This window comes from Terrapene carolina, unplaced genomic scaffold (genome assembly GCF_002925995.2).
Source record: "Terrapene carolina triunguis isolate 2854851 unplaced genomic scaffold, T_m_triunguis-2.0 Scaffold714, whole genome shotgun sequence".
In the NCBI taxonomy this organism is placed as follows: Eukaryota; Metazoa; Chordata; order Testudines; family Emydidae; genus Terrapene; species Terrapene triunguis.
The window spans coordinates 5,471,959-5,496,061 of NW_020665065.1; the positions used below are offsets into that span (position 1 = coordinate 5,471,959).

At 45.9% G+C, this 24,103-nt stretch overlaps 1 protein-coding gene across 2 annotated transcripts in view; it reads right to left on the minus strand.

Annotated features, from left to right (window-relative positions):
• Positions 1–2,296: 2,296 nt before the first annotated feature.
• Positions 2,297–24,103, minus strand: part of SKI (SKI proto-oncogene) — a 143,176-nt gene continuing 121,369 nt past the window's right edge. The window contains exons 2-7 of one of the 2 annotated variants that reach the window (XM_024207822.3): positions 15,359–15,484; positions 14,671–14,786; positions 11,489–11,751; positions 10,230–10,531; positions 7,168–7,398; positions 2,297–2,992 (exon numbers count right to left, since the gene is read on the minus strand). In XM_024207822.3, coding sequence (XP_024063590.1) covers positions 2,804–2,992; positions 7,168–7,398; positions 10,230–10,531; positions 11,489–11,751; positions 14,671–14,786; positions 15,359–15,484 — 1,227 coding nt within the window. In that variant the 3' untranslated portion in view covers positions 2,297–2,803. Of the gene's footprint in view, positions 2,993–7,167; positions 7,399–10,229; positions 10,532–11,482; positions 11,752–14,670; positions 14,787–15,358; positions 15,485–24,103 lie in introns of both variants that reach the window. The other variant, XM_024207821.3, reaches the window with a different exon arrangement.

A 24,103-nucleotide genomic window follows, 5' to 3' on the forward strand; every position in this document is an offset into this window, starting at 1 on the left:
AAGGTTGTTTTTTCCTGGCTGAGACAGGTAGAGGCTTCAACACGCTGCAAATTTTTGTTAGGTCATAAGGAAAGAGACATTCAAAGGTTAGACGAAACAATAAAAACATTCTGCTTCAAAGAAGCCAGCCTGATGAAAAACAACAGGTTTGTTCTATGTGTAATTTCTTGACATGGCAATAGAGCACAGCATATGAGGGACCTTCTAAAATATGCAACACTCAGCTAAAGCTAAATTATTTAGTTTCCCTTGAAGAAATAACTGAAAAATACAGATGTGGAAATCATAAGGCTGAGAACACAGTTTTATGCATATTGCATAACAAACCCTTTACATAAGACAGTAATAATGCCCATTAATGAATATACATATGGCAGAGATTTTAATTCCATGCATATGATTTTTTTAATAATTGCAGAAAAAAATACAAAGAAGCAAAAAAAAACCACATAAAAAATACCCCTGCATAAACAATGTTCCTTTTGCATTGCACTTTAGAAGAGGAGATTTCCACCTTAATTCAATCTCCACCATCCCAAACACACAAGGGCAAAATCCCCTGTTTAAACAGACAATTTTAATTTCACGTAATTTACTTGGTATAACAATTTGTTTGCTCCCCACAGTTCTGCATTGTCCCCATAATTTGATTCCTTTCATATACCTTCTTTCTTTGTACCTAAAACATATATGAACTTTACTTCCCATTAATGCTCACAGTTACAATGGTTATTATAATGGATTCAAGCAAACAGCTCTTGTTTAAAAAAAATTAAAAAATCTTTTATTTCTCTCTAATGCACTGTAAGTAAATACTATAATTTTAGGATTGGCAGCCGCTTTTTGTCTACTGGGAAATAATTTTCAAGCTTACACAGTTTGCATAAATGTCCAAAAAGAAAATATAGATTACTCGGAATGTGCTTCACTGAGAATAACTTCTGTTTATAATGATGCACAGGTTACTTTTTTTGTTGTTTAAAGTTGGAAAAAAAAGTCAACATTTCCTTTACAAGATGCTGAAAGGAAAAATTAGCTGGAAGGCACATCAGCAGCCCCAGGTCCAATTTTTACCTTATGCCTTTAAACTTGGGTGCACATTGAGATATGTTTGCTTTTTATTAAGCGATTTCCCTTGTTCAGTAAAGCACTGCATATATGATAAACACATGGGGAAAGCCCAAATCTCCACATCCTTCCACTTTGTCGATATGTACAACCATGCAAAGCGAGTGTAAAATACTGCTACTAGCATAAGTATATGGAAAATCCTGATTTGGTAGCTCGATCCCTGGTCTGCATTCACTTTGCCTGGGTGAATGACGACACGAGGTGCTAGGCTGTGGAGAATCAGGCGGATGTTTTGAAGTCTTTAAAGCACGGTTCAACCTAGAATAATCAACCTGTAAACTTTACAACTGTGGAATAAAATGCAGAGGAAGATTTTGACAAAGTGCAGTTCTTTAAAAAAAAAAAAAATAATAATAATAATAAAAAAAGACAAAGTGATGTAATGCTGCATTTTTATTCCAGGGCTGCGGCTTGGATCCCAAAATTAAAGTAATTTCTATTATTTAAAAAAAATAAAAGATGTAGCCTTATTCACAGCAGCAAAAGTGTCATTCTTAGTTTTCTGTAGTATCTGGTGTTGCACTGTCCTCGGGCACAGTAATCCTGACAGACGATGCCGAGTAGGTAAATCAATACTGAATTTATGAAAAGATTGTGTAACAAAGATGAGTTCTCTGGAAAACTGAAGTAAAGATTTCAGAATGACTTCAAAATGCATGTCTCTCTCTTTTTTTTTTTTTTGCTTATCTTTCAACCAACTTAAGTTCATTCACTTTCTTTCTTCTTCCATTCTTTTCCTAAAACTGAAGTGCTCTTGGATGAAGTGAGTCTTTTGAACACATCAGTTAATGACAGATATCTTTAAAAATTATGGCGTGATTTACAAACACTGAAGTCAATAAGGCTGGATTTATCTCTCTCTAGCATACACTCTCCCCACACATGCACTCCCCTCAATCCTCCTTTCTTCCTGGGGTTAGTAGAGGAAAACGAGGATCGTTCATACTAAGAAAAAAAAAATCAACTTTGAAAAGCACTCTGAAATTCTCATAAAACCACATGACAGTGTTAAAACTGTGATGGCTTCCTAAGGGGTTGAAAATTGCTGATGAAATGGCAACATCACCAGAGGGCTTCTACAGTAAGAATCCCAAAGCCTGTAACAAGTCATTTAAAAATTGTGCATCAAGGGTTTTTTTTTTTTTATTTTTTTTTTTTTCTTTTAAAGGTTCATTATATAAAAAAAAAAAAAATCTCGTTAATTGTTTTAATACCAAGTCTGTATAATGTAATAATTTTAAATAGCTTATAACAAAAAGTTTGTTGGGTTTTTTGTTTTTGTTTGACATTCCAAAGTGTTCCAGCAAGCACAAGAACAATGTCACAGCACTGCCATGGTTGCTTGCCTTCTACTCTGGTTTGAGTTGGACGATGCTGCTTGCTTGAAGTTTGCCAGTAGAAAATTTGCAGTGGACTCAAAAGTATTTAGTTTATAAACACTCTGTGTGGTATAGGCACAGTAAGATGTTGTGCTATATGGATTGAAAAAAGAGGCGTAAGTCAGTGCTTCTGTTGTAAAGAGTAACATTTGCCCTCCAACTAATAATAAAGTCTATATTTATAGATGTGTGCAGAGCAACACACACCCACTCACACATGCACGTACACACACTCCCCACACATCCTCCCTTACTGTGCATATATGTCATTCTGTTTATGGATTAGATGTTGTTTAGTTCTCAATGTCGTTTGCTGTGTTCTCACTGCTGGGATGATTGCTTGATTTAGGCCACAGTTGCTCCTGAAGTTCCTTGACCACTTTTTCCAAGTGTTCCCGAGCCTCCCTCTCATGCAGCAGGTCAGCTCGGAGCTGTTCCCTGTCGGCCTCGGCATGCTGAAGCTTAACCTGTAGGTCCTCAATCTAGAGGAAAGGAAATGGGGGGGGGGGAAAAAACCACACCATAGTATTTCGGTTCCATTGTGTCTTTGTGGATTCAGAAAAGGATTCAGACCAATAACACGAGTAATTTATATGGGCTATGAGACCAGAAACGTAACCTCCTGCTGCAGGGGATAAGAGGATCAATGGCAGGACCAGGAAGGAATTTAACATTCCTACCCCCCCCCCCCCCCGCCATACAGTTACTATGTGCATTATGGGAATTGTTTGCCTTCTTGGAAGCACTTCACTATTACAAGACATGATGGACCAGTGGTATGGTATGAATCTCGGAAGCGTTCGAGATGGGAAAGACCAAGTAGGTCATTTACTGAAGCCCCACCCAGTGCAGTTCTTATGCCCATGGACTTTTAAGGTAGCAACATGAAAGGGTGTAACTGCCTGCTAAATAGCTAACGTGACTAATTTCCATGCATTTTAGATGAGTTAGTAGCATGATTCTCCAAAAATGCATTCCGATTGGCCAGCTGAACCTTCAAGCTGGTCACAGCCCCCAAAAAAGGCCAACTGTGATCTCATCTTACACACAAGCAAGAATCCTTATGCCTTTTATGGTAAATGGAAGGGAATTTGAGGAAGGGAAGACAACGCTAGTAATGTAGAGGGGCAGCTGGGTTTGAGGTGTGGGGCTGAAGGAGGAAAGAAGTGACCATCTGAAATTTCCCCTAACCCAAGCCACAGGCTGTAGCTCTTGGTGCTACTTTGACAAATTTAGACTCGACATAAGGCCTACATTTTTAACATGGAGGGTAAATTAGCCATTGGAACAATTTATCTAAGGGTGTTGTGGATTCTCCGGCCTGGGTAATTTTTAAATCAAGATTGGATGTTTTTTCTAAGAGATCTGCTCTAGCTCAAACAGGAATTACTCTGGAGAAGCGCCAAGGCCTGGACTACACCGGGGGTCAGACTAGAGGCTCAGAGCGGTCCCTTCAGGCCTTGGCGTGCTGAGGTAAAAGCTAAACTGGCAGCTGATCAAACTCAGTTTTTGACCAGCACGAGCTGTAAGTGCCTGCTGGGCCATAAACTGATGTTGAAAAGGCAGCTGGGCTTCTCACACAGAAATCGGGCCAAACAGCCCCTGGATCCTTACACAAGAGGGGAAGAGTTAGCACCTTGCAGGCAGGGAGGGGTTGTACTCCGAATCTGGGGCCTGCCAGTTATGCTGCAGTGGGAAGATGAACCAACACCCCTATTCCAGCATCGGGCATCAGCCTGTGACCATCCTCAGCAACCCCAAACCCCGAGAAGAGCTCAGCTCCTCACCGACTCAGGCCCCATAGTCTGAGAGTCTGGCTCAGAGGGGCAAGTGCAAGCCCCAGCATGCAGGGGTGTAGATGGGGATGAGGACTGTGTTGACTTGTAAACTATAACTTAGCCCAGCGGCAGAGGTAACAGAAAACATCTGCAGCCTCATGTCATTTCCCAGGAAAAGGAATGCCTTGCCTTCCTGGGGCCGAAACCAGACCTGTCATCAGCAGGTGCAGGCTCTGTCCACCCACTCTGAATTTAGCCCTCTGGGCTGGGCTACGGGAGTTCAGGCCCAACTTGCCATGCCTTTCACTAGGAGATTGGCCCCTAACTCTTTTAAACTCCTGTCAGCAAGCCCAGCCCTGGGTTTATTATGTCTTCTCATGCTTGTTTGATGCTATTTCACAGACTAAACCTGGCAAAAGAACTGTGGTTTCTTTGAAATCAATAACAAATTATGAAAACACATGCACACATACATTCTCTCGCTCTCTCTTCCTGTGCAAGTTTGGCAGCTACAAAGTAAGGCACAAGGACAGATAGTGTAACATTTTCAAAAGCACTTATGTGTGTAAGTCCCCCTGACTTTCTATAAAATTTCAGCCTCTTAAGTGCCTATGTCACTTTTTTTAGCATTAGGCTCCTGTGTCATTTAGATGCTTTTGCAAATGTTAGCCCTCATGCTAGATTCATATAGCTGAAAACCCCACAACTGGGGGTATTTGGGGAGATGGGGGGAAAAAAAAAAAAAGTCAAATTTTCATCCAGAGCAAAATGCAAGAAAGGACACAGCTGCAGCTCAGCAAAGCTCTATCCAGTAATTAAAGAGTTTATTTTATCTGCATGACCTGTTGCCTTGGGTTGTTTTTTTTTGCTCAAGTGGAAGTCAATTGCAGGTAACGCCCATTGCAACAGAGCTCAGTCTGGGTATGTTTAGTCTGGACACCTCTTATCAGTGAGACATCCTGAGATGCTAGGGAGGAAGCCCACATCATTTCCTGCTTCTGGTCTCCTGGTTAGGCATGTCTCAGAATGGTACAATCGGACCACTCCCCTTCCCGTTATTGAGAACCAGGGTTAGACGTATTTAGGTTGTTGCTTTTTCTTTTTTACTTTTAACGAGACTCTTTGAAAGGCTACAGTTGTAAGTTTTGGTATTTGGGAAGAATGTGACCTGCAATCCAGCCCCAAATGAGGGGATGTGTGTGTGATGACATGCTACATGAGGTATGAACTAATGTGAACACACCTATGTTGATCCATGACCTAATCCTCTAGTAGTTCAAATGCATGCTACTTCTATGGTGTTTGCATAGATGTTACATGTATCTCTTCTTTGTGTAGGCCTATATCTAGCAAAGATCATATTAATCCTCCCCCAAACAATGCTAAAACAACATCAAACTGGCTGCTTTCTGGGAGTTTTAGGGGAAGGATGGGTGGGAGGGTGGCGGGATATAGGAAGTTAGTGTGGAGAGAGGAACCGTGGCAGGAAGTCAGCTGCTTGGACTGGGAGCGAAACCTGCCCCATCTCCCTCCTGCCAGAAACTCCCTGTGATCTAGGCTCTCTCTGACCCATCTCCCTTATTAACCTTTTATTAGCCAGACTCTTGGACTGGGAACCAGAGGGGGAGATGGTTTGGCAGAAGGTGGTCAAGGAGGGAGCAGGTCTGAATAAGACTAGAAGGCAGTACAGGGGAGGGAGGCCGGTGAGGGGAGGGAATTGGGGAGAAGTCCTACTTGGTTTTTTTTTTGGAGAGGGTGAGGTTGCGAGAGGGTTAATGAGGGGTATGGGGCCTTGTTCTTTTAATTGGGAGGGAATTAAGGGCCAATCAGGTTGTTTCAGTGGGAGGGGATGGGGGGGGGGGCAGAGCACTGCAGCAGACTCCTCTTGACCGGTGTTTCTCACGGAAATCCAGGAGGTTGCCACTCGGCTCTCAGCTCAGCCTATTATGCTGGGTCATTTCAGGGGGCTTGGAACAGTGGATGGCCTTGCATTCCACATGCCCTGCAAGACCAAGACACAACAAGGTGACTTAAGGACGTACAGCCTGAGCTCTGGGGCCCATGGCTTTTGTTGGTGTGAATAAGCTATTGACTGTTTTGTTAGAAGAGAATCTGGCTGGGGGAAGGTGAGAGGGGGTAGGGGTGCGGGTTTTCATTTAAAAGCTCGAACTGAAACACTCCTGCTGGCTCACAGCGATAAGCAAAACTCCCTCCCCCTGGTGCAGTCCAGCCTGAGCTACACCTAGCCTTCTGAATCTGCAGGTGATCGCTAGGGAAATCCTATTACGGAAGGTGACTGAAATCTATGGGACTTTGCCTAATACTCTCACTAGATGAAATCACCCCTGTGCAGAGGGACAGCACATGGCCTATGGGGCTCAACTGGGACTGCAATGGTACTAAACCCAGTGCCGGCTCCCTGCACAGGGTGAATTTCACCTGGAAGAAATATTCTTGGCACTGCCTCTAGCTAAAAGGCCTGAGCTACCAAGTTTGGTTGTGTGACCTTCCTCAGACCTGGGGGCGTTTGCGGAGGGACCAACTCTGGAGAAGGAAAGATGGACTTGTGCGTAAGATGCTGGACTGGGCCTCAAGAGGGTTGGGTCCATCTCTGCTCTGTCAGAGGCTCCCTATGTGACCCTGGCAAGTCACCTCTGTGTGCCTCAGTTCCCCATCAGTAAAATGGGAGAAAATTCTTTCCTACGTCTCAGGATGGCCCAAATACTACAGAGGGGCCATGTAGATACCTAGACGGGCAGAGAATATCCCTGCTGGAGTCAAGGGGCATACAGGCTGAAGAAGGATGGCACTGACTAACCCTAGAAAGTGGAGAGCAAGGAAACTTGCATGTCGATCAGCTCTCAAAGGCCTGGCCTTACCTGGGCAGAGTACTTGGCCCGCAGCCTGCCTGCTTCGCATCCTTTGTCACACACCCGGATCTGCCTGGCTTGCTCCAGTTCCCGCTTTAGTCGTATCCGCGACTCATTGGCTTCTTTCATTTTCTTCTCATTCTCAGCTCTAAGACGTTCGATCTCTTTCCTCAAGTTGCGCTTTGCCTCGGTTGCCTCTCTCAGCTTCTCCTTCTTAGCCACGCGCAGGAACTCCAGCTCCTGGAAGGCACAAACAGTTACGGAGTGCCAGCGGAATAGGTGCAGCACGTACAAGATTACAGCAAGGAACTGGGTTCAGAAAAGAATGAGATAAGCTCATGGAGGTTAGGTCCATCAATGGCTATTAGCCAAGATGGTCAGGGATGCAACCCCATGCTCTGGGTTTCCCTAAACCTCTGACTGCCAGAAGCTGGGACTAGATGACGGGATGGGTCACTCGCTATTTGCCCTGGTCTGTTCATTGCCTGTAAAGAACCTGGCACTGGCCACTGTCAGAAGACAGGATACTGGGCTAGATGGACTACAGGTCTGCTCATATGTTCTCAAGTGACACTGGAAAGGAGAAATGGATCTAAACCAAACCCCGAGATTCAAACACCACTGCGGTTTGGAGGAAGGGGGGGGGGAGAGAGAAGGAGGCTGAAATCTGAACCTGGTTCTGAATTTTGCAAATGACCCAATCCTTCTAATGAACAGAGCCAAAATCCTGGGCCCAAGGTACCCAAACTCAGGGCTTTTAAAAAGCCAGGCTTGATCCAAATTTCTCATCTTTACTGTCAAGCAAAATGGCTGTCACTGTCTAAGGCTGAATGAAGATGAATTGGAGTTCACTCTTTTGGTGCATCCACCGTTAGTGCTGAATGCTGCACTGGCTGAAAGCAACTTTCAGAGCAAAGGATCAAATGAGATAACTCTAATGGCTGCCCTTTATCTGCAGACACGAAATTGAGTCTGCACAAAGTGAGGACAATGCAGCCCGTGAGTGCCGCTTGTGAAGGGCAAAGCAGGCCAAGAGGCTTTCTACAGCTGCTGAAATCAAGCAACAAGCAACTCCATCACAGCTGGCCAGGAACAGACGTGTGATGAGTGTAAAAATAAGTTACTTATTTTTAATTTCTAACATTAAGCAGTTCTGTTGTATTATCTATGTTTGCGTACAGTTCAAGGGCTACTGCCAAGTAGCCCATGGAATGGAATGCTCTGCTATGGTTAGGAAACCCCTGCAGTAAAAGCAAATGTAAATCCAACCTCCGCTTCACTCAGAAAACTTTTCCCTTCCTACCATCGAAGTTCTTAGCATGAATGACTAGCATGAAAACTATCACCCAAGCGAGAGCTGTGAAATCAAATTAAACCAGAGGGAAATGAAAGGGAACAAACGGAGAGGAAAAGGTTAACTGGTAGTTTAAAAAAACTGTGTGTGTGTGTACGGACACATGCCCACGTTCATGTATCACATGCTTTTCAAATTACAAATATTCTAATCTCAATGCCATGCCTATACACCAATTACTTATGTTTCTCTTTGCAAAAATTGGCTGTGATCTGGCTTTTTAAAGGGTTAAATTAAATGAACTATGGCACATGACTCCTCCCATCTCCTCCCAGAAGCTGGACTTCCTCTCTGTCAGAGGCAAACCCTCACAGCAACAGTGTCTCTGGTAAGTAACACTCTGCAGTCGGGTCATGGGAAATTCACTCCTTTGACAATCTCACTTCCCAGCCAGGCCATTGTTAGCTCAACCCCGACATGGGGGGCGCGCATGCACGTACGCCCTAGCTCCGTGGAATCGGAAACCCAGAGCTGCCAAAATGGAAACCTCGGGCCAGACGCATCCTCTCTCCCGGTCTGACACACTCCTTTGCTTGATTAATCCTGTAAAGCTCAACTTGGGTTCAGCACCTGTTTTACATAAATGAGGTTTGCTTTTTTTATATTATACATAGCTGGCTTCAATGAAACACAAGGAAATCGAGTGGCTTGCCCCGAGGGCACACAGAGTGAGTGAGCAGCTCTGGCTGACTGGAAGCACTGGACCTCCCTTCCCCTGGGAGCTGACCTTGCAACCTGTGATACCGAAGACTTCCTTACAGGAGCAGTATATTGGTGTGACAGAACGGACTGCAAAACTGAGCCTAATGGAGGAGTCAATGCCAATAGGTTGGGCAGACTTTGGTTCAAATACGAATCAGGTTCATCCAGGCACCTTTCTCCTGCTACGGGGACTGTGATAGAGCACCTAGGTTCTAATATTGCTTTGTCTTGGTGCAAAACCTTAGTGCAAACAAATCACGTCTACATATGAGCCACTGGCCCCCCAAACCTGGCACTTGTTGGCTGACAGGAATGTGTGTGCCTGCTTTTGGCAAATAGCAAGAGGGTCTCTGCTACCAGCCCTCTATGCTAAAAATAACACGGCGCTCATTGTTACAGACAATATCCCTGCTCCATTGAACTGGGGTACAATACCACCTAGTTATGCTCCAACTAGTTACCAGCTAGTTCTGCTTCATATGCAGTATCTTAAGAGGAGGTTGGACCCTGGTTACTAGCACACAAATGTAGATAATTACTACAGACTGGCAATCTCAACTCCCTCCCTCCCCCAGCGTGCTGATGCCACACCATGCAATGCCCTGCCGAGATGCGCCTGGGTTGGACAATGGGGAAATTTTACATGCTTCCCAACAGACAAAAGCTCTCAATAGGCCTCTTTGAGGAGAGAAACGTGTGAACTTCATCGAAGTGAAAACGATTTTAACTTGGCTGGGCCTGGCGAGCTTCTCAAAGGGAAACAGGAAAGTGGTTTGGTTTTGGTTAAAAATTTGGGATTCTCTCTTAAGCAGGGGCAGGTGGCACATGTGACATATAGCCAAAGCTCCCGTATGCCATGCATTGGCCCTTTTCTGTTTAGAACCAGAACTCCAGGGAATGCTGCTAATGTTCTGGGAAGACAGGTGAATTATTTTCCACACGAGACTAGCCAAGTGGTTCCCCTGGGAGATGAATATGCAGACAGTGACAACAGGAAGCTGTTGTCCATCATTACCTGGTGCAGGCTTCGTTTAGCCTGCAAGGCAGCATTTAGCTTCTCCTCCTGCTTCACTCTCATTTTAACCACTTCATGGAGGAATTTCTCTTTGGCTTCTTTAGTATCCAGGCCACTGTCCAGGGCCTGTCTTAGATGCTCCAGTTCAGCTTCCAACCCGCTGCTGTGAGACTCAGCATGGGTGGCAACCTCAAAGGAGTTGCTGACAGTGGCCGTGGTTTGCATGCCAGGTGAGCTCATGTCCTTCGCAGAGCTGGACGAAGTAAAGGATGGGGAGGAGAGCGAGGACAGGGACGAGGTGACTGAAACAAACAAACAAAATCCTGAAGTTAACAAATGTTCACAGCAACTTAAGTTAAAATGGGATGAGACCCTTTAAAAAGGAGGAGCCACGCAATGGATAATCTTAAAAACAAGAGAAAGGAAAGAAACATTTTATGCCTTGACGTACGATGGAAATATAGACTAAGCAATGCACAGGGCTACAAGGCTCCCATCAAACTCAGCGGGAGTTTTGTCTGAGCACAGACTTTGGGATTCAGCCCACTGAGCTCATTGGCTGCATACAAACTCTCTGCACTCTCCATCTGGAGAACACTGCCAGTGCTTTGGGGAAGAACTGGACAGGGATATCCCGCTAGTCTCGGTAGGTGAAATTCACCTCTGCGCAGAGGTGCAGCACCAACCCTGTGCACTGCTTAAGGGCTGATCCTACCCTCGCTGAAGTTAAACCGTCACAACAGGGCTGAAGTGGGACTTAGGTTGTACATAAGTATGTGATGGTTCCCTGAATTTGAAACTGGACCGCATAGGGACACATGTTCCCTCTGAAATAAAACTGTGTGTGTGTGTGTGTGCACCACCATTTGCATGGGAAAAATAGCTGACTGCACATGCAAGTCCCAGGGCAGAATTTTTTGGCACCAGAGGGCATGGGATGTACGGTATACTCATTTGCACGGGCGTTCACCCATTTTAATGCAAGTGTGAGGTTTTGTGGCTGCATCTAACGCGTGTGCTTTTCTGTGAGTGTGCACCTGGGGTGCCCGCCAGTGAAAATTTCACTTTTGACTTGTGCCTCCGTTTCTCACTATTATTTAAGGCTGGGATTTTCAGAGGGGCCTCGGGGAGTTGGGTATCTAGATCACATTAGGCGCTCAACTCCCATTGGAGTGTAACTTCCTTGGACTCCTCCGGAAAACCAAACCCCAAAATGATTTCAGGAAAAAAATTAATAAAGGCAGGTAACTCACACTTACATTCCTCCCGGGTTTCTACTTCAATCTCTGCTTCTGACTCTTTGTCCTCTTCGGTAGCAGGGACGGTGCTCACTGTGTCTGGGACTGCTGGGTTGTCTGCAGTCAGCTTCCTTTTCCGTGGCTGGACCGGGCTGCTCATTGGCTCACTGCTCCGTGACACCACTGTGGCACATGGGGAACTGCTTACAATCTTCTGCTGAGCAGGAGGGGCAAGAGCCACGTTGGGGGCCACAGCGTTCTCGAAACTTTTGTAGGAGTAAAAACTGTTCGGGAAGGGGGGAGACAAAGGAAAAAGGCAAAATATTCAGTCCCATTCTTGCCTTCAAAATGCCTCCTAACTAGCATCGTAGACTGAAAAAAGCCAGATCCTCCACTGGCGCAACTCAGCGGAACGGCCTTGATTTCAACCCAGATTTACACTAGCTGAGAATCTGGCCCTATGATCTCCACCCATTAAGTGCTCCATGCTGTTCTAAGTGCACAGAGGATTTAGACACGTAACCTCCACTCAGTTCAACAGGAATTACAGGCTAAATACTGTGAACATGGAAGAGACCAGATCGTCAAGTCTCCCGTATGTTAAATGCTGTTTCTACAGTTCTGTCTCTGGAGCTTTATGGATTCTTCCAAGATATGGTGCTTTTACATCTAACCACCCACAACTGCCTTCCAACTTTTGAGATTGCACAGCCTGGAAAAAAGCCAATAGAGTGCCAACAACATTCTGTAGTGCATAATTAATTTTTCCAGATCACATGTACGTGAGTGTGTATATATATTATATTACATTCAATGAACTATGTTAAAAGAACATTAAGATTGCAACGTCAAGCACTCAAAAGGTTGGTAAGGTTGCCGATGTAGCCTTAATTCAGACCCCCTGCAATTATGCAGTGAGAAACAATCTTTAATTATATGGTAAAGTCTCTACCGAGCACGTGCAAACTAAGATTTTTCAGAGGCTTATAACTGCCAAATTTGGATGAATTTTCACAGGGACAGCAAGACACATGCTCGAAACCAGGGTGACTACCCAGCCAAATTCCAAGCGCTTTTTTCAAAGCATGGAGTGCTGGAGCGTCTTAAAAAAAATTCTTACAACCATTTTGTTAACAGGAGCAAAGCATTGTATTTCCCCCAGTCTCTTCCTAACTTTTCAAAAAAATTCAGTCAGACTGGCATGAAAGTTGTCAACCTGAGCAGTTTAAATTTGGCAAAGTTATAAACAACTGAAAACAGGGACTTGTAATGGAACGTGTCAAGCAATTTCCAGTAAGAGCAGCGCTACCACCACTGCCTAGACAGGGACTGATTCTGATCATGCTTGCTCCAGTGTAAATCAGGAGTAACTACTACACTGGTATGAAAACGAATGTGAGAGCAGAATCAGGTCCATAACAGCAACTTTCCAACGATGGCTGTCAAAGCCTCAGCTGCATAATTTGTACACGCAAAAGCAAGTTTTCATGTACAAGCAAATAGGGTATACATTTATACACACTATGCACAAGCACAGATTGCAGTCACAACGTCAACGCTCTCTGAAAATCTGGACCTCCAGGTGTCAATGGAGATTTCCATGGGCAGCCCCTGTTGCAGTTACAGCCAAACCAACATTCGTATATAGATATGCACGCAGAATCACATGGATCTGAGCACATTTGTACATGTACAGACCCTTATATTCAAAAAAATGAGAGAACTATACAGAAGGGAGGGAAAAAACAATTGAAATAAAAATCGAAGCAGCCAGGTTGGAATGACCACTAAGGCACTGGGGGATTTGCTGAAAGGAGTGGGGGTGGCAGTGCTAAGAAATGCTGTTGAAACCTCCCTAAAAATAACCGGGGGCAGAATGGGGGGCCTGGGAGACATAAATCGTGGGCTGATGCAGGGGGACAGAATGTGTAAAGCCAGAAGGATGGGAGCAATGGGAAGGACGCTGGAGACCTGGGGTCTATTCCCAGCTCTGCCCCGATATGCTGCACGAGTTAGCATCTTTGTTTCCCCTCCCACTTGTTTTTCTTATCTATTTAGATCGTGGGCTCTTTGGGGCAGGGATTCTTCTCTGTGGACGTTCAGCCCCAAGCACAATGGGGCTCTAATCTCTGGTGCTGCTGTAATAATAATAATAACCAATAAAGACTGACTTGAACAGGCATGGCTTCGGAAGCCAATTCAGTTCATTCCCATAACAACCGGAAGGCCCCTTAAATTCTGAAACACTAGTACATTCAATAAAACGGGTTTAGAACAGTGTGTGTTAGGAAGTATGAAATCGAGATGTCCGGAAGGACAAACCAAACTGATGCCATGAGCCAGAGTTTGAGTGTTACTAGGGACAGCTGTCTCAGTATATTTCAACAGCGCCTGCCAAAGGGACAAGATTGTAGAGACAGTAAATTTAACAGATGGATACAGTACATGGATAGTGGCTTGAGTGCCTTAAAAAGAATGAATTTAGGGCATGTGAAATGAGACGTATAGAATGAGGAACAACAAATGCAGCAGGAGTGGATGCTTCCATGCACCATCTTGCCCAGGGGGTCTCAACCCTGATCCCATGAGATCACCGGTACTGGCCAAGAGGATGATTTGGGCTCCAAGGCCCATTCAATCCAGGGCATTTCTGCTGAGACTGCCAACAAGGGAGTCAATGTGTCAGCTTTGGCAGTGATTTGGTGACGGGCACCTGTGTGCTACTGACCTGGGAGGAGACTATCCAAGAGGTTTCACAGGGGCCACCAAAGAGCTGTCTGGTGATAACAACTGGTCCCTACCAACTTGGAGCAGATGCCACCCATCATCCTAGAAGTTGTTGGTCAAGCCATCTTTAAACAGCAGATGGGAAAAACTCTAGACCAACTGCACAAAATGCTTGTCTCTTTGCACCACTGAACTAGCAACGACGCATGGACAGATCCTTCATTTCGCAATCTTTTGAGGCACGTTTCACTCAAGAAAACCGAATTAGTGAATGCACAAATACTGCCATTTTCTTGTTTTCCCTCCCCAGAATCACTTAAAACTGCGGCTGCAAATGCTTTCACTGCACTGCCAGCAGACTGACTTGAACCAAACAACACAGCCACTCATATCAGTGCAAGGGAAACACCCACAAAGGGGCTTGCTGTAATATAAAATTGATTCTCCCTCCCACCCCATGGCTCAAGTCTTCTTACCCGTCTCGGATCAGTATGGGAAGATGTGTCGAGAGCTCTTTCTCGTTTGCTGAAACAGCAGGGGACCAAGGCCGGAAAGCAGAGAGGCGCTGACGGGGATGGACACAACCAATACTCTGCAAGGGAGGGAAGGAAAGAAAGGAAGAGAAAAATAAACAAAAATTGGTCACCACTGAGTATATCTTTCAAAAGTATAAACTGCAAAGGAAAGTTATTGATGTGTGTGTGTGTGTGCGCGCACGCTTGGGTTCTGTTATCTCTAACACAATTCCCCAACGGGATCGGCTTGCTGGACCTAACTGCTTAGTGCTTTTCGCTGGAAGAGCCAGGTTGGATTAGATTTAAAATCCCATTCAGTTGTTGCTTGCCAACAAATAATATGTGGTTTGCAAGAGACCACCTGGGACTCCAGGGCCTTTCAGGATTCCTGTACCTCCGAGGCATCGAGAAACTGCTTATTTCATCCCACAGCGACGCCGCCAATGCTCATTGAGAGGCGGCAGGAGAAGGGGAAGGGCAGAGTAATTCACTCTTCATCAGGGAAAGGTGGAAAACATCTTTCATTTAGAGAGCACGGGCCAAAGCCATCCTTGGTGTTGTTCCATTGGCTTCAAAGGAGGGACACCAAGCACAAATTTCCTCCCACCAATTTACTTTAAACAGGGCAAGTGTATTACTGAAGAGTCACCTTATTGGATGAACTAGACAAGGACCGTAACCAACTGGACTGCTTTTCCTTCTCGGCAGAAGTTGGAGACTGGGAAGTAGAGTCATCAATTTTGGGCTTTTTGGAAGCAGGAGGATCCGAAGGGATCTGAAAGAAAGAGGGGGAGAGGAAGCAGAGATTTAATAATTGTTCTTTTCACAGTCAGTTTAGTGCCAGGATAAAAGGTGATATTTAAAACAAATATTGATCTTTTCCCACCATCCCTTGAACTGAACTATCATTTCATGACTACATCGTAAAGAGCTGCAAATGGAAGAGACAAAGGGACAGAGACCAATGTATTCCACCACACAACACTGGCTTCATTCATTCATTAAAGCATAAATGGCAAAACACAAAGTTACAATACAAGGGCTAAAATGAAGCATAAATATAATTGAGCTATTCACACTGTGCCGCTAAGCAGTATCTGCCTTTTTTATTATTATTATTATTATTGTATGCAGAAAGGTAAATTTTAATGTGGTTTCTGAATTGGAAAGATTATTTTAAATGAGAACAGAGCAGACTTTGTTATTCTGTTTGCAATGGTTGTTATGCCGATGACTTCACTACCCCACAGCTGCAGTGGATTCTGGGGGCGCTGCCAAGAGCTGCTTTGCCTTTTCCACAAGTGCCTCAGCTTGGCCTATAAATCACCCTCAAGCATAAAATAGTCCTTTGGCAGGCAGGACCCCTTTCCTTCAACACCACAAAATTCCTACAGTCCCAGTGTGGCTTGCAAAAAAATTGGTAACTACTGGTTTCACTGGTGCGCTGGGGATACCAGATTGAGGCGCCGCCAGCACAAACAAGGCTAGCGGACGGGCTCTGGACCTCATTCTGCATGAAGAGTACAAATAATAAAAACAAGAACACACCAACTTTCTTTTTCTTTCTTTCTTTCTTTCTGTGAGTTGGAAAACTCATTGCTTTTCCATATTGCTGTCCAACAGGGCTCTGATTGAGATGGCAGCACAATATGGCAATAACCAGCAATAATCCTAATACCGTATGTTTATACAGAGCTTTTCCATCCCACCATTGCGAAGCATTATACAAAAGCGCGTAAGTATCCACCACCTCTGTTTTATAAATGAGGAAACTGTGGGACAGACCAATTTTAAGGGCAAGATTTTCACAAGTGTCTACTGATTCTGGGTGTCCAACTTGAGACCCCTTAAAGAGGCCTGGTGCTCAGGACTATCTGAAAATCAGCTTCCTTCAAGGCATCTCAAGTTGAGCACCCAAAACTGAGTCACCCAAAGCCACTATCCTTGGAAATTATGCTCTGAGTGATTTACCCAATTTTCAGAAAGGGCGTTTCAGGCAGAACTGAGATTCGAACTCCCTTCTCCAGATGCCCAGTCTATTACCCTATTCACTCTGCTCACAGCCAAGCCTGGAGCTGGAGGCCGCACAAAAACACAGTCCCTTTGCCAGCCTTAATTTGGAGGGAACTCTGATATCAAGTCCATGATCACTCTGGTGCTTTTATGGGTGGCAGAGCAGCTTTGCAGCGCTGTGGCTCAAGCCAACCAGTCTCTAGTTAATGCCAGTTAATGCGGCAGCCTGCGCTGCTAGGACTGCTCGTGGTCTTTTATGGCCCGATTTGCGCCGTAACATAATCGAACCCAGCACAGATCTCTTACTACAGCATTCTAAGGCGAGCTAGAGGCTGGGGCGCCTTCCCATACATAGCAGATGAAGCAGAGCGCGTGTGTGAGTAACTGCGAGTGCAAAATTAGCCCGTGCCAGCGCCAAATGCCAGTGTCAATGGATTTGCAAGAGCTTCTTTTGGCTCAGCGTCAGCCTTTTATTTCTTTGGGCTGACTCTGGAAGTGGCTGTGCCACAGCCCCTCCTCCCTCACCAGCTAGGAAGGGGCACTTTGGAACGCCTTCTGCAGAAAGCATAGGGCAGCGGGTTGGGGAAAGGTTCATTTCTGCTGTCAGAGATGCCGTCTGTGCAGAAGCAGTGACAGCATCAGAATGGTATTTGGCAGGCGAGGCAGCTCCCAGCCCTATCCACTGGGGATGGTGAGCAATGTGGGGAGGGGAGGGGAAGGGGCCTGGAATGAAAAAGGCAACAGGTGGCAAGACTCAGCATGGAGACCAGTCCTCCCCCCCATCACTGCTACCCTACTCAGCTGCAGGAGAACATTCTGCTCAGGCAGGATGGAGGACAGCCATCCTGGGCCCTGTACTGTGCACACATGGATAGCTCCGTAATGGGCTTGAACTGGGGGGCTGGTGTAAAAACAAACAGCTTTGGGGGAACAGGGAGGAAAGTGTCAAGTCTTAAAGGGGTGTGAGGAAAGATATTTAAATAAAATCACCTTATTTACATTTTCAAGGGACTACGGGTCTCCTTTTTTCTTCTCCGCCCTCCTCCCTTTTTTCCCTCTAATCAAGGCTGACATCCAAGGCAGAGGGGGAGCCTGAGCTGCACATTATAGGAGCAGACAAGCAAAACAATCCATGCCCCTTGCTGCCAGTGGTCAGCGCTGTTCTGTTCCTGTGCACGGGAGATATGGAGACATGATGGGAAAGCCCCCCACTGAAGAGAAGAGAAACAGCTGCTGGCAGCCCATGTAGATTGTTCTAAATGAAGCAACATCATCTCCCACCATGTGGTGCTAGCATTCCTGAGAATCAGGGTTGGCTTGTGCGCTGGGCACTGGGCTGTGACTTGGAAGCCCTGCAGTCTATTGCACACACCAAGCTGCTGTGTGACCTCAGGCAAGTCACTTCACCTCCCTCTGCCTTGTTTCCCCTTCTGCCCTTTATCTGTCTTGTCTACTTAGATTATTAGCTCTTCAGAGCAGGGTCTGCCCACCAGGTACAATCGGCGCTATGGGTGCTACTCTAACACTGCTAATAATAATTGCTTTCTCACCCTCTGAGAATAATAATGAATCAAGAACCAGGGCTGTTCATGAAGAAGTGGGGATAATGCTTTGAAATCCAAAAAGCAGTGGGTCGCTCTTGGCCCTGTCACACATGCCATTTGGTTACCCTTCTCGTTACATTCGTATCTGTCTGGGCAGCCACTAAAAGTATTTTTTCCCTCCTCACTGAGCTGCAGCAGCTATGCCATAAATCCATCAAAGGCTCATGTTCTACAAGTGTCAAAAGTGGTCAACTGGTGACCAATAGGCCCAGCAGAGAGGTCATGCAGGCAGCCAATGAGAAAGCATTATCACATGCCTCTCATCCAAGCATGACTTTTGCTTTGCAAAGCAGAGTCTGCTGATGAAATAGGCAGAATTTGATCTTCCTACCACAAGGGAGTGTGAACAACAGCTCAAAAAAAAATCAGGGCTGAGGAGGTGGAAGATTACAAGAAAGGAAAACACAAACACACTCTGGTAGTCTGGACACTGAAATGCAAAAAACGAGGCATGTAGTACAACTCCCCCTTCCACATGATTCACTGATTATACACCAGGCTAGGACAGGCTCTCAGCTGGTAATAAGTAAAACTGACAAAAGTACCACTCTGTCGCTTTCATCGTGGGCAAAGTAGCCAGCATGGGGGAGACACAGTAGATCGTATGTGGATGAAAATTCTTTTATTTCCACCCACATATATAAACGTACAAACTTACAAATAAAATATTAACACAGGTGGCATTTAACGGGGCACTAAAGGATGCTTTTCACCATTCTTATAAATGACCTTGCCCCCTCCCCCCCACTGATGTGTGCAATAAACTCTTAGAAGCTTGAAACAGAAATAGATGTTTCCTTAACCTTATCCCCCTTTGCTTGTGTTGCTCAAGAACAATGGTTTGTTATTGTATAGCTCTGCATAAGCACTGAGGCTTTTCATGATGGTTTGTTGTGGTAAGGTACCTCATAAAGCCTAGAGCTATGCAAAGTGGCTTGTTATTGTAGAGTTGCTCAATAGCACTGATATAAGACGTCTCTTGTTATAGGGGAGTTTAGGGGCACTGTGGCATTTGCTTTGGTAAGGTGAAACCACATAGAAAAGTTTATATGGATCCTAAAGAAAAACACAGAAGTGGGATTTTGGGCAGGCTAAACATGATGGCATCCCTTTAAAGTCACTCTGGTATTTAATCAGGCTAGTTTGGATTTTGGCCAAATGAGATCACATTTGACATGTCATGCTAGCTCGTTTAGGTATTGTATTATCAAAGCATGAGATCAGTGGAGATGACCTTTACCCGCTGCTTCTCAGAAAGACACCCCCCTCCCTTCCGAATGCTACATAATAATACTAAAACAAGCAGGCCGGGAGTTAACTAGCAAGCCCGGCCTGGCCCCTAAAAGTTCCTTTTCAGTCCAACACAGAGTGAAAATTGGGCTCTCAGAATGACACACTTTCAAACAACTCAAGATGGGGTCATTCCTGGGTACTCTCTCTGAGGTCAGTTTCCTCTGTAGCATCTGGGCTGAGTGGGCGATTTTTGTTCTCCTGGCTCCTCTATTCCCCGAGGGTTTCTCTTAAGCACAAAGCAGGGAGTGCGCTTGGGGGTCTCTGTGTTTGTGTGTCTGCCTAAGCCCCCTGTAATGTGAACAGCTATCCACTATGGGATAAGCTCAGATGCTACAAACAAAGCAGTGTCCTTACGTGGAAGAGGAGACCAACAGAATGGGCCAAAGTCTCTGGGAGCACCTTTTGCAATATGACCCTATACGCAACAAGCCAACAACAAGCAAACATGCCTGTTTCCCTTGTCTCTGAAACCAAACAGCACCCCAAACCCAACCTCTGCAAACACCCAAGAGATCTGTTCAAAAGCCTGGGCTTCATTCTGCCCCCTCACTCCAGTTTTACACTACAGTAATGCTATCGATTTACACTGGTGCAAACAAGAGCAGAATTGGGCCCATTTGCCTAATAGGAGCAGGAAACTAGGTGGAGAGTGGTGGGCAGGCGGGTGGGAAGATATTTTAAGGTTGCTACCCAAAACCGGGGTTGCTTAGAGCATGTGGGGAGATGAAGGTCCCTGGCTAGGAACATAGGAACTTCTGTACCAGATCACAGCAATGGTCCACCTAATCCGGTCTCCTATCTCTGATAGCACCCACCAGCAGATGCTTTGAGGGAAGGTGCAGGAAACCTAGTAGACATTTAACAGATGGGTATTAATGGGTGATGCGACCCAAAGTGAAGGTTGGTTTCAATTTCAGGGTGGTTCAGATTGGGATTTGCAGGGCTGCACCTGCCTCAAGGGGATCCAACTGAGAAGCAGTCCCCAAAAAGGAAGGGACCCAATTCTCCAATTCCAATTCAGCTAAATCTAATCCTAACCCAGAACCCCCCAACGCCTACTGCAGTTAAAATGGGGAAACTCCTGCACACTGGATTTTTAATCCTTCCTAGGATGGGTGTGAATGCAGCTCCCCCATAGCAGGGGGTAAAGCAAGTGAAAAAAGAAAAACTCCAGGCTTCTGCTCTTTGAGTTCAGTGATGCAGGGCAAGCCCGGCCACTATGGCTATTATTGCAGCTTTGAGAATATCTGACAGGCTGGAAGCAGGTGCAGTGACCCACACTGCATGGGGTTACTGATTCATCTGTGCATAGAAATCAGACAGCTAAAGGGACAGAGCACGTTCTGTGCAGAGACTCTGATTAGGCCATAGGGTGTCTTTCCCTCAACCCTGCCCCTTCCCTTTTAAATGGAGCTTGAAATGGATCGGGGACATGGGAACAATACTAGCAGAAATCACTTTATCCTACTTGGCTGGGAACTTCTTTAAAGGGCTGGATTGTGGCCGGGCTTCATGTGGTTGTAGATGGGCTAAGAATAGGACCCATCCTTCCCCACTGCATTGATCCACTCCTCAGATCACAGCCCTGGGTGTAGGTGATGGGGGCGCAGGCTCCATGGAGCCACTACTGCGCCCCACAGGGAAAGCTGAGCCTGCCCTAAGGGAAGAAGTAACCTGCACCAGGTTACGGGATTCTAGCAGTGAAGGGAGACAGGGAAGGAAGTGCGATTCGCAATTCCGTCCTACGGCTGCTCTGCTACACGCCTCTCCTAACATGGGACTGAGCCCTGAAGGTCCAAGGTCGCCATCAAGAATGAATGATTCAGTCCACTGGGGGAGGGAATGGAGGGTGCGAAAGGGCAATTCAGGAGACCAAGCCACAGTAATGCATGATTTTTACATGTACATCTACGCACCCCAGGGAGATAGAGGGGAGGGGCTACGGTCAAGAACTTGGAGCAGATCCTACTGCAAACAAGAGTCTATCTTTTCATGGTAGCTTTAAATGTCCCCCATCACACAGAGTGATTCAAGAAACCTCTATTTTCATCTCTTTATGTGACTACTAGAAAGAAATATGAACCTGTGTGTATGTGTATGGATTTGATTCTTTATCTCCCTCAAACGGGTGTACCTCAGGAATAACGCCACCAAAGTCACAGGGGTTACACCTACATAAAACCGGGGGAAGCAAAATCAGAAACAGGCCCATAAATCTATGCATAGCATTATAGCATGTTGTTCAAGCTGCTGCTTTTGCAAAGAGCCAAGTTCGGTTATACCATAAGAAAGGGTGGAGCTTCCTGTCTCGGCAGATACTCAGTTCGGGCGTGAAAATTAAGTGGATTTCTCACTAAGAACAAAAACCACAAGCCCAGACGCCAGTCTGATACCGGTTTGTAGAAACCTCAAAGATACACTTCTTGGGGGTTAAAAAACGTGACAGACGCCAAAAGATAAAAATACATTAAAACATAAAGCAGCAAACAACTGAGTGGCAGGCAATAAACTATACCATCGGGGTCAGACTCCAGTCCAAATGGGTCAGCAGCACAGGGCAAGGCTGTGACCCAGTTCGGTTGTGCAGCATGAAAGCACTGCTGTTTGCGATGGTGTAGTGAAGGGTCGGTCTAACATTGGGTCTGGTCCAAAGCCAATGGGAGTCATTCCACTGACCGCAGTGGATTCGGGATCAGAACCTGGTTAAATGATAACCATAAGTTATCATTTATGGTGTTTATAACTGGCTGCAAATATTAGCTTGGGGTGGAGGGACATGGGTGCTTCTTGACTCACGTTTGCACGTTTATCCCAAGGGAACTTGTGATCTAGGCATGTACCTAGACAGGAGACACCTTGAGAGCATGGAATGGCTGTAAAGAAGACACTGCAGTCTACTGGGACCTAGCTCATACTCACCAGAGAGGCCAGGACAGTCCTGAAGAGGATGCTAATATAAGTGACACGCGTTGTGCTATGTCCACCCTTGGTGTAACTTTCCCCCTCAGCTAGAGAGATGAGTCAGTAGATAGGACATGGGGCTGGAAGTCAGGAAACGAGGGTTCAGCTCTTGGCTCTGTCCTCGACTCACTGTGTGGTCTCGGGCAAATCACTTAGCCCCCCTTGCACCATCTGTACAATGGAGATAATGGCTCCCTACCTCACAGGGGTGTTGTGAGGGTAAAACCAATTAATGACTGAGTGAGGCATAGATAACAGGGGCTACGTCAGCCTGCAGTGGGGGTGACTGACAGTAATTACCATTCAGGAGCTCCTTGCTGGCCTAAATGAACATGGCAAGTCTGACTAGGTCTTAGTGGATGGGTGCTTATCTTTTTATTATTATTTTTTAAGGCATTTGGCCAATGCTTAATTTGTAATGAAAGAGGTGCCAGGGATGAACTGCCAGGCCCGGAGGTACCAGGGCTTGACCCTGGCACAAATTAAGCACTGCATTTGGCCCAATGTAGCACCTGGTTTGGCCTGCTCGGAGAGGCCAAGGACCAAATGGGACAGGATGGGTACAGTGGGCAGGATTTTCAAAAGCACCTGTGATGTATGAGCACAAATGCCACTGAAGCCAATGGGACTTGTGCTCCCAAGGCCCTGGGGTGCTTCTGAAAGCCCTACCCCAATGTGTGCATGTAGGTGGGAAGCTTGCCCATTGCCACTTGCAGAGCACCCATCATGTGGCTACCTGAAAAACTTCATTCTCCAGGAGCTGCCAGGCTGGAGATTTTCCCCAGCACTCATTTGAGTTTAAAAGTAAAGCTTCCAACCAGCAATTCAGTAGCCAAACAAACAACAATGGTGCAGCTAATCTCTCTGTCCAGGCCTCTGCACCATGCTCACTGTTGTGGTATCGGAGCATGAGGTGTAACACAGGAATAAGCTGCTGCTTTGACTCAGCAAACTACAAGTTCATCCTTATCAAGATCCTCTTGCAGCAAAAGCGTAGAAAGCACTTAGAGCTCTATCACCAGCTATGTCCCACAGGGGCCCATGGATGACATGCAGCTGAGTCAGGAAAGCCAGGTCCACATGGGATTTTGCTAGACAAAACAGATACCAGGAGCTTCTGAGATACAGCCCATGCAGCCACAGCTAGCTCATAGAAAGCCCATGAGTATTCAACCTCAGCCAGGCAGCAAGACTCTTCCATCACCAAGGAACCTTGCAATTAAAATAAAACCAGCCAAAGAGAAGATCTGAAAGTGTTGATCCTTCAGGAACTGCTGTGCTTTCCTTAATCAGAGATGAAAAGTGGGTCAGTGCAACTATCCTAACCCGTCTGTGTGCTGTGCCACTGCAAAGACTGGCGAAAGAGCCCCAAGTCAGCCTCTGTATGCAGGACGTGACACTCAGTGTCTAGTTAGAAGTCTGTTCTGGCCCTGGAAAGGAGTGGTGTAATGCCCAGAGATGGGGACTGGGAGACATGACTTCTAGATTCTATTCTGAGTGCTGCTGCTGCTGCACTAAGTCAC